This window comes from Centrocercus urophasianus, unplaced genomic scaffold (assembly GCF_019232065.1).
Source record: "Centrocercus urophasianus isolate 14NV4802_14NV808 unplaced genomic scaffold, USGS_Curo_1.0 seq_9, whole genome shotgun sequence".
Lineage (NCBI taxonomy): Eukaryota > Metazoa > Chordata > Aves > Galliformes > Phasianidae > Centrocercus > Centrocercus urophasianus.
In genome coordinates this window covers 30,760,310-30,772,383 of record NW_024885532.1, presented here as the reverse complement: position 1 = coordinate 30,772,383, position 12,074 = coordinate 30,760,310, and the positions used below count along the sequence as shown (strand labels likewise).

The 12,074-nt window shown below is 47.4% G+C and overlaps 2 protein-coding genes and 2 non-coding genes across 4 annotated transcripts; all 4 read left to right on the top strand.

Annotated features, from left to right (window-relative positions):
• Nucleotides 1-1,356: 1,356 nt before the first annotated feature.
• Nucleotides 1,357-5,848, top strand: RPL21 (ribosomal protein L21). Its single transcript, XM_042839124.1, has 6 exons — nt 1,357-1,446; nt 2,371-2,449; nt 2,997-3,058; nt 3,977-4,089; nt 4,744-4,894; nt 5,718-5,848. Exons 2-6 carry the CDS (start codon nt 2,383-2,385, stop codon nt 5,805-5,807), a joined length of 483 nt encoding a protein of 160 aa, XP_042695058.1. The 5' UTR covers nt 1,357-1,446; nt 2,371-2,382; the 3' UTR covers nt 5,808-5,848.
• LOC122171651 lies at nt 3,689-3,764 on the top strand. Its single transcript, XR_006172058.1, has one exon. It is a non-coding gene; the product is annotated as a small nucleolar RNA SNORD102 (small nucleolar RNA).
• Nucleotides 4,151-4,283, top strand: LOC122171658. The gene has a single exon (XR_006172065.1). It is a non-coding gene; the product is annotated as a small nucleolar RNA SNORA27 (small nucleolar RNA).
• Nucleotides 5,849-10,841: 4,993 nt separating the features above from the next.
• On the top strand, nt 10,842-12,068 carry RASL11A (RAS like family 11 member A). Its single transcript, XM_042839028.1, has 3 exons — nt 10,842-10,962; nt 11,041-11,177; nt 11,606-12,068. Exons 1-3 carry the CDS (start codon nt 10,842-10,844, stop codon nt 12,047-12,049), a joined length of 702 nt encoding a protein of 233 aa, XP_042694962.1. The 3' UTR covers nt 12,050-12,068.
• The last annotated feature ends 6 nt before the right edge of the window (nt 12,069-12,074 follow it).

Here is a 12,074-nt window from a genome sequence, read left to right as displayed (position 1 = left end):
CCTCACTTTGAATGGGTCCTACCTTTCAAGCTCCTTTCGCCAGCAGTTTTCAAATTTGCTCTACCTCCAAGTCAGCGAGACAAGGACAGAAATTCAGTCTTATCAACACGTAGAGAGATTTCCAAAGTACAGCAATGGATAGAGCACCAGCCTGTGATCTTCATGGGATTTTAGATCTTCATGCTAAGCTGGGTGTTGCCACTCGTGTTCAGCCTGATCTTGAGGATGTTACGTTTCTCAAGCAGAACCAGCTTCTTAATGTACAGTATAGGAGAAACTGGAATTAGCATCCTACAACTGCAGTTTGAACCTGCAGTTCAGGCTAGGTTTCTGAGGTGATGAATCAGGGCAGTGTGGGGCGCACGTGCAGTCAAGATACAGAGCTGTAGATGTCCCCTATATCTTGCCTGCTTGCCTAGTAAATGATCTACGGTAACAAATTCTGAAATATAACTTTCCTTGAAATGTTGAGCATCAAAATAAATGTTAGAAATGAGAACTTTACTGAAATTTCAAATAAGCCCATCATGCCATTTATTCAGGGGAAAAAAAAATGTAGCAAATCCTGAATGTCTGACTGTATCCCAAGTAAAGCAGAGATCAACCCAGTCCACAGTTGCTGCTCCTTTATGAATTATGCTTACACACTCTGTATGCTGAAATCCGTTTCAACATGTGGAGTTTCTTTCTCGTTCTTTCCTGCTTGATGTGGAAATGTATCCTTTATGAAAATCACTGGCAAGGGCAAGGAGTTCAGCTCACTGAAAATAGTGATCTTTCTTCATTCAATAATGCCTTAGGATTGGATTTGGCCTCCTGTCTTCATTCTGCTTGATGTCCTTTCCGACATCTCTCTCTGTTGCCGATGCATTTCTTCACCCAAACCAGGACCGCTTCCAGGCACCTGGGCTGAATGCTTATTGAATGGCACACATTTGCCTTGCACAGGTATCAGAGGTATCAAGTTGGGTTTTTCTCATAGTGTGGAGCTGGAAAACAGTCCGTGTGTTTCCAGCTACAACAGTTTAATGGATTTTGTGCACAGACAGGGCCCCTCTGTGTCAGAACACGCTCTGCCAACTAGTTCTGCAGGCAGAACCTGACAGCGCACCTCATCCTTCACAGCCATTGTGGCCATGAATATTAAACTCACTGTAAATGTTGACAGAAAGAGCTTAGGCCCACTTTTTGTAGGACAACGTCAGAATAGCTGTGAAGTTAGTAAGCGGATCAAATATATTTTTATTTATTGCTTTAAGTAACAACCAGGCAGGCAGGCAGGCAGGCAGGCAGCCCGCCACTCGCTTTCTGTCAGGCGCAGGGCGGGCAGCCCCGCCGAGGCCCCGCTGTTAAGGGCGGCCGCGGCGCCGCCTCTTTCCTTTCCGCCCGCGCCGCCATCTTGTGAGTGCAGGCAGAGCCGGGCTGAAGCGTGGTGGGCGCTTTCAGGTGGCTCTGCGGCTCCGGGGAGGCGGCTGGAGGGGGCTGGAGGGGCCGCGTTGGCGGTGGGTTGGCTGGCTCGGCATGGGGACGGCAGAGCCCCGCGGTGGGGGATCGCTGGGGGAGCGGGGAGGCCGCGGCCTGCGGGGCACGGTGTGAGGCGACGCGCCGGGCCGGAAGGCTGCGGAGGAGAAAGAGGGTTAGAAGGGCTATGGAAAGGATAGGATAGACTCTTTTCAGGACCTGTTGCGGTAGGATGAGGGGAAATAGTTTCAAGCTAAAATATGGGATCTTTGGGTTGGGTATAAGGAAAAAGTTGTACAGTAGGAATGGCGAGACACTGGGGTTGCCCAGAACTGCGATGGATGCCCCATCCCTGGGCACATTCAAGGTCAGGTTGGACGGGGCTCCGAGCGCTTGATGGAGCTGTAGGTGTCCCTGTTCACTGCAGGGAGTTGGACCAGAGCGCCTTTAAGGCTCCCTTCTGCCTCAGGTGATGCTGTGATGAGCGGCATAGGTCAAAGTGAGAGCAGTTCCAGCTGGATGCGGGGAGACACGTTTTTGTCATGGATCAGGCTTCCAAACAAGCTGTGCAGGGAGACTGTGCTGTAGTTTACCTTCATCCTTAAAGGGTTTCAGAAGGACCAGGAAAGCCCTGAGCAACGTCTGCTGTCAGTTTTGAGAAGAAAGCAGGGCTAGGTGACTAGCTAACATCCCGTGTAGCCTCTATTACAATCTTATGTACATCCTGGATATTTTTTTCTTTCAGTGTCTAGTAATGTTATTTGTTTTGACCCTGCCATTTGGAAGTGGTATGAGTATATTCTAATCAGGCCTAAGAGTTTAATTTTTCTGAATTTCCTGGACATATCTTTGGTCATGTGTTAATTGAATGAACCCGTCATCCTGATTAATTTGCGTTCATTTTTACAGTAATCAGCGAAAATGACGAACACAAAGGGAAAGAGGAGGGGAACTCGTTATATGTTCTCGAGACCCTTTCGCAAACATGGTGAGTATTGTAGTAAGAGCACTGTTTTAAGTTACTGACCTGTTGGGTGTCAGCAATCCCCAGGTAGTAATAGAACTGACAGATTAAATCAAAGGATATCTGACACTTTAGACCAGAAATCCACAGAAAGACATGAAGGTAAACTTGCAGCTCTTACAACTTATGTATTAGCATTCTGAGGTCAAGCAGTCATCACTTGAAAATGAATTAAGGTGAAGACAAGACCTAAAACTTTATTTTTACTTAAAACATACAGTTTGCCTCTTAGCAATGAGCCGTGATAGCAGCCATTCTTAGTGATATAGTAAATAAATGTAAAGCTATTGCTGGTTTGGTTTTTTATCTGAAATGTATGAAGAGATAATTACTGCTTAAAAGAAGTTTGATTTCTGTTTTACCTTCTTGAAATTTAATTCTGAGTTTGAGGTGGGTTTTTTTAATTAAATATTTTAAAATGTGTGATCTGTTTTCTCTTTTCCTCTCTTTTCCTATGTTTTTGAGTGTGAAATGTGAGCTTCATAGTATCCACATCTGTATCTCTCAACAGGAGTTGTCCCTCTGGCTACTTATATGCGCATCTACAAGAAAGGCGATATAGTTGATATCAAGGTACTTTCTGTGATGCAGTGTGTTTAAAAATACCTGAAGCAGTGTCATCACTTTCTATTTCTAGGTTGTGTTTTTTTTTTTTGTGGTAGCCTTTCTGTTGTTTGTGTCGTGTGTAAATACAAGTATCTGCTTCTTTCGAAGTAGTGCAGGAACAGCAACGCTGTAGAGCCAATATTAATGCTTCAGCATCACTTATTTTCATATGTATAATATATATTAGACTGTGAACTGTCAGTTCAGCTGAAAAATGTGAGTGAAATATGCCATATCTAATATTTGTTGCATTTTGCCTACTGGCATTGCTTGCACAGTTATCATTCTAGTAGTTACTCACTTTTGCCTGGTCTGCATGCTGTGTTGAGAAGAGCCATAATTTATGCTGCATAATTTATGCAGTATCATTTCCCATTAATTATTTTCTAGTTGATTTTAAATGGCGTGCCCTGTACTTTCCGAAATGCGTTGTGTCAGCTCTGAAAGTGTTTTGCCGAAAATTCCTGCTCTATTGAATCCTTTAGTCTCAATTTGAAACACCAAGTTATAACAGCCACAGAGAAGTTGGCATGTAATTTATGGGGCTGACTGTTGCAGAGCTATGCCATTCAAAATTACTGCTTCTTGACATTCTGGAGCTTGATGATGATTGTCTCCTATGATTGCTTGCTGAAAGCAAAGTGATCAAATCATTTCACCGGCACTGAAAGCAACTGGAATGATCACAGAAGAATTGAATAGTTTCTAGGTGTAACATGTGTAGCAATAAATTCAAAGGTATGAACAAAAAGGAGCACGTTTAAGTAAGTCTGGAATAATTTGATATTTCTGTTTAAACAACTTGTGAGATAAAAGCTCCTGGCATTGCTTTAATGTTTTTAAGCCAAAGCTTGTAAAGCTCTGCCTTCATTCTTGTTTTAACAGGGTATGGGTACAGTTCAACAAGGTATGCCTCACAAATGTTACCATGGCAAGACTGGAAGGGTGTATAATGTTACTCAACACGCTGTGGGTGTTATTGTTAACAAGAAAGTTAAGTAAGTAACAAAAATTCTTAGTGTAAAAAGTTTTGTTTTGGGGGGAGTTGATGTGTAGTGGCACCCTCCTTTCACTTTGCCAGTTAGACACTTTTTTGTCTTGATTGGTCATTCAAGGTGGGTAAAGTATATGTCCTTTTAAAACCCAGGCAAATGGTGGTCATTTGTCTTGGATCCTGTCAGAGGGAACAGTTCTTTATTCTTCTGAGCAGCACTTAATGACATAATTACATAATGAGGATTTTCACCTGGTTTGCATTTATACTGAAGACTTGCAAATACTATTTTGTGGTCGTATCCAGCTGTATCCATCTGATTTTCACACACTTTTGTCAGAAAGAGATGCTGCTTTTTTCAAGAGTGAGACTGAAGTACGCTGGTAATAGTTAACTTGTTCGTATAGTATAAGGTTAAGGTTGCTTCTTCTCCAGCAACTTAATCCTAAATTGCCAGCATGTTACCGTATGCTAATAAGCTTTCACTTACATAAATACTATCCAATTTACATCTGCAGGAATGTATTCTGAGTGATTTCCTTTTGAAGAATAATCTGTAGTTGAGCTTATAGGATGACTTACGTAAATGCCATAAAACTACCTTTGAAATGACTGTTTTTCAAGTGCAGTGCATTAAAAGCTGATACGTTTTTCTTAGGGGTAAGATTCTAGCCAAGAGAATCAATGTGCGTATTGAGCATATTAAGCATTCCAAGAGCAGAGACAGCTTTCTGCAGCGTGTGAAGGAGAATGAAAAGAAGAAAAAGGAAGCAAAAGAAAAAGGCATTTGGGTTCAACTGAAACGTCAGGTAATGTTTTTATTGTAATTGGTAACATTTTTGATGCAATTGGCTAAAAAGAAACGAAAGCAGAGTAAAGCATGAAACTAAAAGCCACCTAGAGCCAAATCAATTGACTAAAATGTTCTCTTGCACAACAACAAAGCATTAGGCTGTGAATAGAACTTTTTGTCTGTTTAAAAAAACAAACACCACCAACAAAACATGTTAATGGAGCTGAAATCCAGGTCTATGGCAGATGGTGTTGGAGGTGTCTGTAGCTGCCCTCACTTGTTTCTATTCCTTTTGTAGGAGGTTCCTTCTTTTAGAGTATAGTGACAGCATGCAGTATGTCTCCATCTGAGCTGTCTGATATGCTTGTTGGCTGAACAGAACTGTGATGTTCCTGGATGAAAGTGATGCCTTTACCTATGAGCAAAGGCTTCCTGTTCAGGCATCGCTACCAGAGGGTTGCTAATGAGCGGCAGAAGCTGTGGCCAGTTTCTAGAAGAGTGATGTTGTCTCTGGTTTAGTTGAATTTAGGTGCAGCAGAAACTGTTAAAAGTGAATGACTGAACTTCAGAGGGAAGGTAGTAGCTGTTGCTTCTGGAACTAGAGGGTACTTTTTGTTGATTTGGATTAGTAACTTGCAGATGAATTGTTGTCTTCATTCAGCAGCAAAAGTCAAATCTTATTGCGGATTCCTTTTCTTACAGCTAGTCTTTGAAGCAGATTTTAGAGAGACAATTCCTGTGGTGTTTGTATAATAATGCATTAAATTTGTCAACAGAACTTCTGTGTAAGGTTTCTTTTGAGCTTTTGTGCCCTGAGTTCTTTCTGTTTCTGTTTACAGCCTGCTCCACCAAGAGAAGCACACTTTGTGAGGACTAATGGGAAGGACCCAGAGCTGCTGGAGCCAATTCCCTATGAATTCATGGCGTAATGCATGTTTGAAAAATAAAGATCTGTTTTTGGACAAGTGTATGGGATTGTGGCTGATTCCTTTGCAGTTTTTTTTTTAAAGAGATTATTAGAAAACTTTTTCTAAGCTTATTTCTTTAGCTTACATTGCATAGTGCTTGGTTGTTAAAAACATTGGCGCCTTTTGCTCATCAGTTTAGTCATTTATGTAGACCATAAACCTTGGGGATGCTGACATTTGCTATTGCTCAATGATGATCATCCTCCTTTGATTACCTAGTGAGGTAATATGAGAGGACATGGAATAATTTCACCGGCGAACTGAGAGCAAATAGCAAGAACTGTACGGTGTCTCAAGGTTAAGGTTTTTTTTAATGGGAAAACAGCTGGTTTCAGATACCATCAATAAAAGCTTTTGGCTGAAGGGCCTCAGTTTAATACCAAGGAATAATTGGGGAAATGTTTTTTTCAAAGCATTTCTTGAGAAATGGCTGTGGAAAGACAGTTGTTTCACCACTGTAGCCAGTAAAAGGGTTTTTAGGACATCGCAGAGTCAATATGCATTCTTAAATAGTTTAGAAGAATGTGCTTAAAGTGCCTTGATGAAGATGGGACAAGTCTTACCTGTTCATGTGCTGATGAAGAATGGCAGTGTGGTACTTCAACATTGCATGTTAGATGTGGAGTATGCTGCCTTCACCTGGAGGAAGCATGCTGACTGCTAACTTTTGCTGCTGTTTATGCGCTCAGCTTTTATGAGCAAATGCATTTGTCTTGGAGCAGTGGGGTATGTATATTAAACTAGACTGTTAACAGCTTATTTGGCTTGGGAGCTTCCACAGCAATCTAAAATAAATGTTTGACTTGTAAGGTGGGCATTTTCCATTAGGCTTTATGTTTGTAAGAGTTAAATGAGATGCATTAATGGGAATGCTCTTTGGGGATGGTATTCCCATCTGTTTTCCCCCTGTTGCATGCTTTTGTGAGTTATTTTATGCTTTACTGTGAAGACTGGAGTGGATTTGCTGTATCATCCTGATGGGGACATTATCAGCCATGAATAAGTGTTGGGTAGTTTTAAACTGAGTTCTATGGGAGCTGTGTTTCTGGAGTTTTCCACTTCATCTCAGTGATTTTGAAGGTTGCTGTGCAGGCAATAGCTGATCATGAGTGTCTGTTTGAAATCTGTGTGGGCTGGGAAGAGCAGGAGGGCGTGCTTTCCTTCGTCTGCATTCCCAGAAGTGATGGAAAATGAAACTGGGTTTGCGAGAGAAGAGAGCCTTTTTAGGTTTGCTGGGATGTTTGGAAGGACAGACTGGCAAAGGCTTAACTTTGTCATGTGTTTGTAGGTGCTGCCTTCTGGTTACTGCTGGGCTGCTATGGGTTAGACCCACTTGCTGTGATCAGCACTTAGCTGTCGTGACGGCTGTGCCTACCCAGCAAAGCCATGCAGCTTTGTGTGGCAGCTGCAGCTGCTTATCCTAACAGACTTCTGTGAATTTCATTCTCTTCCACAATGATTTTGGAAAACTTCCCGGAGAAGGTTGCGAAGCTACAGATTTCTTTGATAGTTGAGCTAGTGCAATTTCAGTTTTGCAGACAATTCACTTACATTCTGGAGCTGGTGGTCACATTACCCTTGTACAACACGTGGGGAGTGGAGTGCTCATGGATCAGCACAAGCTGTTACACTTCTGTGTGGTGCTGTGCATTCCAGGCAGCCTAATTCAGAGGTGAGGGCTGAGGTGTGTCAGTCCTTACTGCCTTGAACTACTGCAGCTGGTTCCCTTCCTCCTCTGCTGAATACTCAGAAGAGACACAGGAAAACCTGAGCTGTCACCTTCATCTCGTGCATCACTCGTGCCAAGATGTGAGCTTTCTTGGGGGCTGTGTAGGCAGTGTGATGCATGGTGATGCTTTGTGTGAGTGGGAACGGTCAGTGAAAGGGCAGAAAGGACTGGGGAAGAGAATCTGTGCCTGAGGAGCGAGGAAAATGCAGACACCTCACATTCCTGGGGGTAGGCAGGTAGGCAGCTGCCACAAGGGCATACAAATGAATGCTTCTGTAGTCTTCCGGCTTAGTGATAGAAGGAAATGCTGACATACGTTGTCTTGTCCTTGATCCAGTCTGTGCCTCAGCATCATAATCTGAAGGATGGTATCCTGCATGGGTGGGATGGCCCCAGCTGGTCCAGAGGGTGCAGAGAGCTGTGTGAGCACACCTGTCAGAGGATGTGATCTTGGCTGTCCTGACACAGGTCCTCCTGTGGGCCTTTGCAGAAACCTTGAGGTGCAGAGGGCTCCCGTAATTCATGGTGTGTGAGGAAGGACACAGTTCAGCTGGGCTTGCCATTTGTATGGGAAGTGCCTTATGATTCAGGAGTGCTGCTGGTGTTCCCCACTGTGTGTTGGCACTCTGGGGCTGCAAATTTGCCTTTATATGGGAAATAGGTACCTATGCCTATTTAAGAATCAGGTTGCAGCTGGTAGATTTCATGCACTCATAACTGTCCTGGCTCAAGCACTGTCTAGGGGTGCAGCTCCTGTGCTCAGCACCTGAACAGCTCGGGAACCCAGAAACTGCCAAGCTCTGGGTGAAGCTCCTGATTCCATTTTCTGCTGTCTGGCTTTGGGTGGTAGCTCTCGAGCTGTCAGTCACCATTTTGCAGATGCCTACTCCAAACTGGCCAGCCACAGACCAATGAGGATTAGAAATGGGAGGCAAAGCCACGCTCAAATGTGGACTGGAAACTCATGGGGGCACAATGCATGCATGCTAGCTCACAACAGAGATTCTCAATAGTGTTCCTGCACATAGGGAAGCTTTGTGGCTGCTGCTCATTGCCCCACATCATCAAGACAGCATCAAGACAACATCCTCAAGATCCCCTGCCAGCCAAGCCCAGAGCTTGTAGCTGCCATTCCCGGAGGTGCTCAAGGCCAGAAGGGCTTGGGGCGGGAATACAACTTGGGCTGAATGGTCTTTGTATGAAAGGCCTTACAGAGACTGTAGGGTTGGCAGTATGGGACAACTTGTGTGGAGCAGTACAGACTGAGTACTGTCTGCCAAGTAGGGTTTGCAGCTGAGAAATGAGATTCCTTGGAATGGCTTTGAAGCCCGTGCGTCCAAAGGGGGACTTGCTCTGTGGTCGTTGCTGATCTGAGGTGCCATGTGAACAACCTGAGCCCAAACGGCTTCGGCCATGGCAAGGGGTTGCTTCACAGTGTGTTCTGCCTTGGTTTGTGCAGTCACATCAGTGTGTGACTGTCACCCCTTGTCCTTTGGGATGCGGGCATCAGGCAGGACACGCTGAGCTCTGCAACTGGCCAGGAGCAAGAGGAGCTCAAGTTATGGGGATGATGTTTAGTGCTGCTGCTCTCACAGCTCAGCACCTGGCAATCTTCTGCTTGGAATGGACTCATTTTAATGCTGTTCTTTCAAGGGCATGCTGGATGTACCCTGATAGCTCTTTTATAAAGAGATGTTTAAAAATAGGCTGTGTTTGCAGCGTGCACAAGGCCAGAGACAAGTGGTGGTGCATGACAATAGGAGCAGATGACAATAGCATGAACCTCTGGAAACCAAAAGCTTTTAGTGATAGAGGAGAAACCTTGTTTATGAAAGGGAAACTGCATGATGGGGAGTGTTGATGGAGAGATTTCAGAAGCAATCTGGGCTAAAAATGGCCTTGATGCTCCTGTAGAGGTTCTTGGACACTGGAGTAATACAAACAATAACAAACTTCGACAGACTGCTTTAACTGATGATGTTAACTGCTGGGAATCACACGTAGCCCTTCAGAACAGTGGCGTTGTTACCAGGTGGAGTTTCTGAGCCACGAAAGGGAGAATTTAAGTGGGCTAGAATGTGGGTTTTGGGGGGCCAGTTGGTGCTGTGGGGTGCAGGGAGCCCTCCCCATTCTCATCCCAATGGTGCCATGGGTTGGCTTATCTTGGGAGCGCCTCTGTGATGGCAGAACAGGGTGGGTTGTGTTGCTCTGGCAGCCTTCTCCTGAGCTCTTGAGTCGCTGGAAGTTCCCAAAAAAGTGCTGAGCAGACATGGCATCTGGGCACTTGCTTGGGCTTAGGGAGAATGTAGAAGGGAGGATGAGAGAAAGTCAAGAACAGTGTGATTTGTAGTTGTGTACGTTGTGCTCTCGGAGGGAGGAAGGTGACAGCAGTGCTTGGCATGTGAAGAAGTGCCATCCTCTGTGCTTTTTCCTGCTGGCTTGTGTTATTCTCTGACAGCAATAAAAATGAAGCATCCCTTGAATGAACTATTCAACTTGTCAAGACTTCTATCCTTGCAGAGCGTCATGTTGGAGGGGTGGTGTTGGGGATACCAAGGCAAAGGTTCACATGGGGATTTGAGCTGTTAGTGGATTCGAGGCTCCTTTACCTGTTGGGCTGTGACCTCAGGCCTGGCGTGGACCAAATTTCCTCAGAAATTTTACTTCCCTTCAGAAAAGCAGAAAGCTTATTTCAAACCCCAGGGTCAAGTGGAGTGTTTGAAGCTTGATGGTTGGTGATCTGCAAGGCTGGGGCTTCAGGCTTTGGGATTTTGACACCGGAGGGATGCATCCAGATGCATAACTGAGATAAAAGACTAAATCGTTTCCCTTGTAATGACTCGAGAGCACTAGCTGCGGAGGTGACACATAATGCAGGACCTGTGGGAACCAGGAGCTGAGCTCGATGATCCTTGTAAATCCCTTCCAACTCAAGATATTCTATGATTCTGTGATTCCGTCACCACTTGGGCTGGAGCCACACCCTACAAACCCACCGAGACCCCAAAGCCGCTCCGGGCCGCATCGCTGCCCAGGCTTCCCCAGCATCCTTGGGGTCCGCGCCCACCGGGCGCTACGAGGACGGGCGGACGCAAACCGGGATCTGCCGCGATCCGGGAGCGCTCGGCGCGGGGTGCCGCGGGGAGGCGGTGGGCGGCGCGGTGCTGCCGGGGGCGGCTGCGGGGCGGTGCCAGCGGTGCCTTTAAAAGCGGGCGGCGGGGGCCGAGACGGGCGCTGCCGAGCCGAGCGGGGACGAGCCGGGCCCCATGCGCCTGCCGGGCATGTCCCAGCCCTTCCTGCTGGCTCCCATCGCCGAGTGCTCCCCGGGGCCGCCCGGCGCCGAGCTGCGGCTGGCAGTGCTGGGGGCCCGCGGCGTCGGCAAGAGCGGTGAGTGCGGGCTGTCCGTCCCTTCGTCAGCCCCTGTGCTCCCTATCGCTCCATCCTAACGCGGCCGCTCTGTTTCAGCGCTGATCGTGCGGTTCCTGACCAAGCGCTTCATCGGGGACTACGAGCCCAACACGGGCAGCCTGTACTCTCGCCTGGTGCGGCTGGACGGGGAGCAGGTGGCCGTGCACATCCAGGACACGCCGGGCTGCCTCCAGGTACGGGCGGCTCCGGCCCAGACCCGCGAGGATTGGGGAGCGGGGGGTCGAAAATCTTTTTGGGGGGGGGGTCACAGAGGTTCCCAGTCTCAGTCCTTGCTGGCCGGGATGTACGGCTCAGAACCCTTGAATGGTACAAGGTCACGAAGCCGTGTTTTGGGCAGATTTAGCTTTCAGCCCTTTTTCCTGCTACCCACTGAGCCGCACTTCGCTCGAGGGATGCCCTGCGCTGTGCTTTGCTCAGCTACGGTCCATTCTCTGCCACTCAAGAGCTCAGCTTATGAGCGTCTGTTTTCCTAAAAAGGAAACAGCTGGCCCGAGTCCCCCCAGGACACAGCTCAACCCCCTTAGCAGGGCTCTGTGCTGGGCCGTGTGCTCCCAGCCCCATGCCAAGTCCCGTGCCAAGCCCTGGCTGTGTCCCTCTACAGGTACAGGAGGACTGTGTGCAGGCACCGGACGCGCTGTTGAGGTGCATGAAGTGGGCAGAGGGCTTTCTTGTGGTCTACTCCATCACGGACCCCGGCAGCTACCAGGCGGTCCGTCCCCTCCACCAGCACATCCGTCAGCTCCACCCCGACGCCCGAATCCCCATCGTCGTGGTGGGGAACAAAGCGGACCTCCTCCACGCCAGGCAGGTGCAGGCCAAAGAGGGGCTGCAGTTGGCCAACGAACTGGGCAGCCTCTTCCTTGAGATCTCCACCAGCGAGAGCTTGCAGGGCGTCTGCGAGGTGTTCCAGTACCTGTGCCGGGAGGTCAGCAAGCTGCAGCACGCCGAGCGCCGCCGCCCGACCGTCATCCCGCGGCCGCGCTCCCCCAACATGCAGGACCTGAAGAGACGCTTCAAGCAGGCGCTGTCGCCCAGAGTCAAATAGAGCTGCTGCCGGGGTCTAGGGGGGG

Excerpts from the sequence above, each read along its gene's own strand:
- RASL11A (XM_042839028.1), top strand. The coding sequence starts at position 10,842 with ATGCGCCTGCCGGGCATGTCCCAGCCCTTCCTGCTGGCTCCCATCGCC. Across the intron at positions 10,963-11,040 it reads CCGCGGCGTCGGCAAGAGCG|CGCTGATCGTGCGGTTCCTG; the intron begins GTGAGTGCGGGC and ends GCTCTGTTTCAG. Across the intron at positions 11,178-11,605 it reads ACACGCCGGGCTGCCTCCAG|GTACAGGAGGACTGTGTGCA; the intron begins GTACGGGCGGCT and ends GTCCCTCTACAG.
- RPL21 (XM_042839124.1), top strand. The coding sequence starts at position 2,383 with ATGACGAACACAAAGGGAAAGAGGAGGGGAACTCGTTATATGTTCTCG. Across the intron at positions 4,090-4,743 it reads ATTGTTAACAAGAAAGTTAA|GGGTAAGATTCTAGCCAAGA; the intron begins GTAAGTAACAAA and ends CGTTTTTCTTAG. Across the intron at positions 4,895-5,717 it reads GGGTTCAACTGAAACGTCAG|CCTGCTCCACCAAGAGAAGC; the intron begins GTAATGTTTTTA and ends TTCTGTTTACAG.